Source organism: Meleagris gallopavo, chromosome 8 (genome assembly GCF_000146605.3).
Source record: "Meleagris gallopavo isolate NT-WF06-2002-E0010 breed Aviagen turkey brand Nicholas breeding stock chromosome 8, Turkey_5.1, whole genome shotgun sequence".
Classification (NCBI taxonomy): domain Eukaryota; kingdom Metazoa; phylum Chordata; class Aves; order Galliformes; family Phasianidae; genus Meleagris; species Meleagris gallopavo.
In genome coordinates this window covers 11,057,283-11,058,147 of record NC_015018.2, presented here as the reverse complement: position 1 = coordinate 11,058,147, position 865 = coordinate 11,057,283, and the positions used below count along the sequence as shown (strand labels likewise).

At 71.6% G+C, this 865-nt stretch overlaps 1 protein-coding gene across 3 annotated transcripts in view; it reads right to left on the bottom strand.

Moving 5' to 3' along the window:
• TYSND1 (trypsin domain containing 1) overlaps window positions 1–859 on the bottom strand; it is a 2,823-nt gene extending 1,964 nt beyond the window's left edge. For all 3 annotated transcript variants that reach the window (XM_019617543.2, XM_019617544.2, XM_019617545.2), the window contains exon 1: window positions 1–859. In XM_019617543.2, coding sequence (XP_019473088.1) covers window positions 1–669 — 669 coding nt within the window. In that variant the 5' untranslated portion in view covers window positions 670–859.
• Between the last annotated feature and the right edge of the window lie 6 nt (window positions 860–865).

Here is an 865-nt window from a genome sequence, read left to right as displayed (position 1 = left end):
GACAGCCACGAGGCGTGGTGGGGAGGATGCGGGCGCGAGGGCGAGGACGGGTCCACCCTGGGTGCCGGGCAGGCAGCGCGCATCGGTGAGCAGCAGGGCACGGTGAGGCCCGGTGGCATTGCTCAGCACACCGGTGCTCAGCGCATTGAGGAAGAGCTCAGGGCAGAGCGCACCAAAGGGCGTCCCACAGGTCAGCAGCGCCGCGCCCTTGTGCAGCGTGGCTGCCGGGGCCCAGGGCGTCCAGGTACCGCCAGCTGTGTCCAGGCCGGGCACCCGCAGCCAGCAGAACCAGGGCAGGGCCTCGGTGCTCTCCTCGGCCATGCTGAGCGTGCCAGGCAGCGCGCGGGCGAAGGCATCGCAGCGCAGCAGGGCCAGCGGGCACGCGACGTGCTGCTGCACGGCGTCAGGCGGCGGGGCAGCCTGCAGCACCGAGATGCGCAGCCCGGGCCGCAACGCCGAGGGTGGCAGGGCATCGCCATGGGGCCAGGCGGTGACGTCGGGCTGCAGGAAGGGCACCAAGACGGCAGCAGGGCACAGCACCAGGCCCGGGCTGCGGCACAGGATGGCCCCGCTGCAACTGCTTGGCTCCACGTCCGGCTCCGAGGGGTCCGACACACTGACCACGCAGCCGGGCAGCTCCCATGGCACGGCGGTGCCGTCCTCAGCCATCTGCAGGGCAGCGGCGCGACGCAACGCAGAGCAATGCGGCACGGAGCAACGCTACGCAGAGCGACGCGACGAGAGCGACTCAACGCAGAGCAACACAGCACGCTGCAACTCAACGCGGACCAACTCAAGCAAAGCGGAGCAACCGGAGGCAAAGCAAAGCACGGCGACGCGCCGCCCCACCGCCGCCATGGCCGCA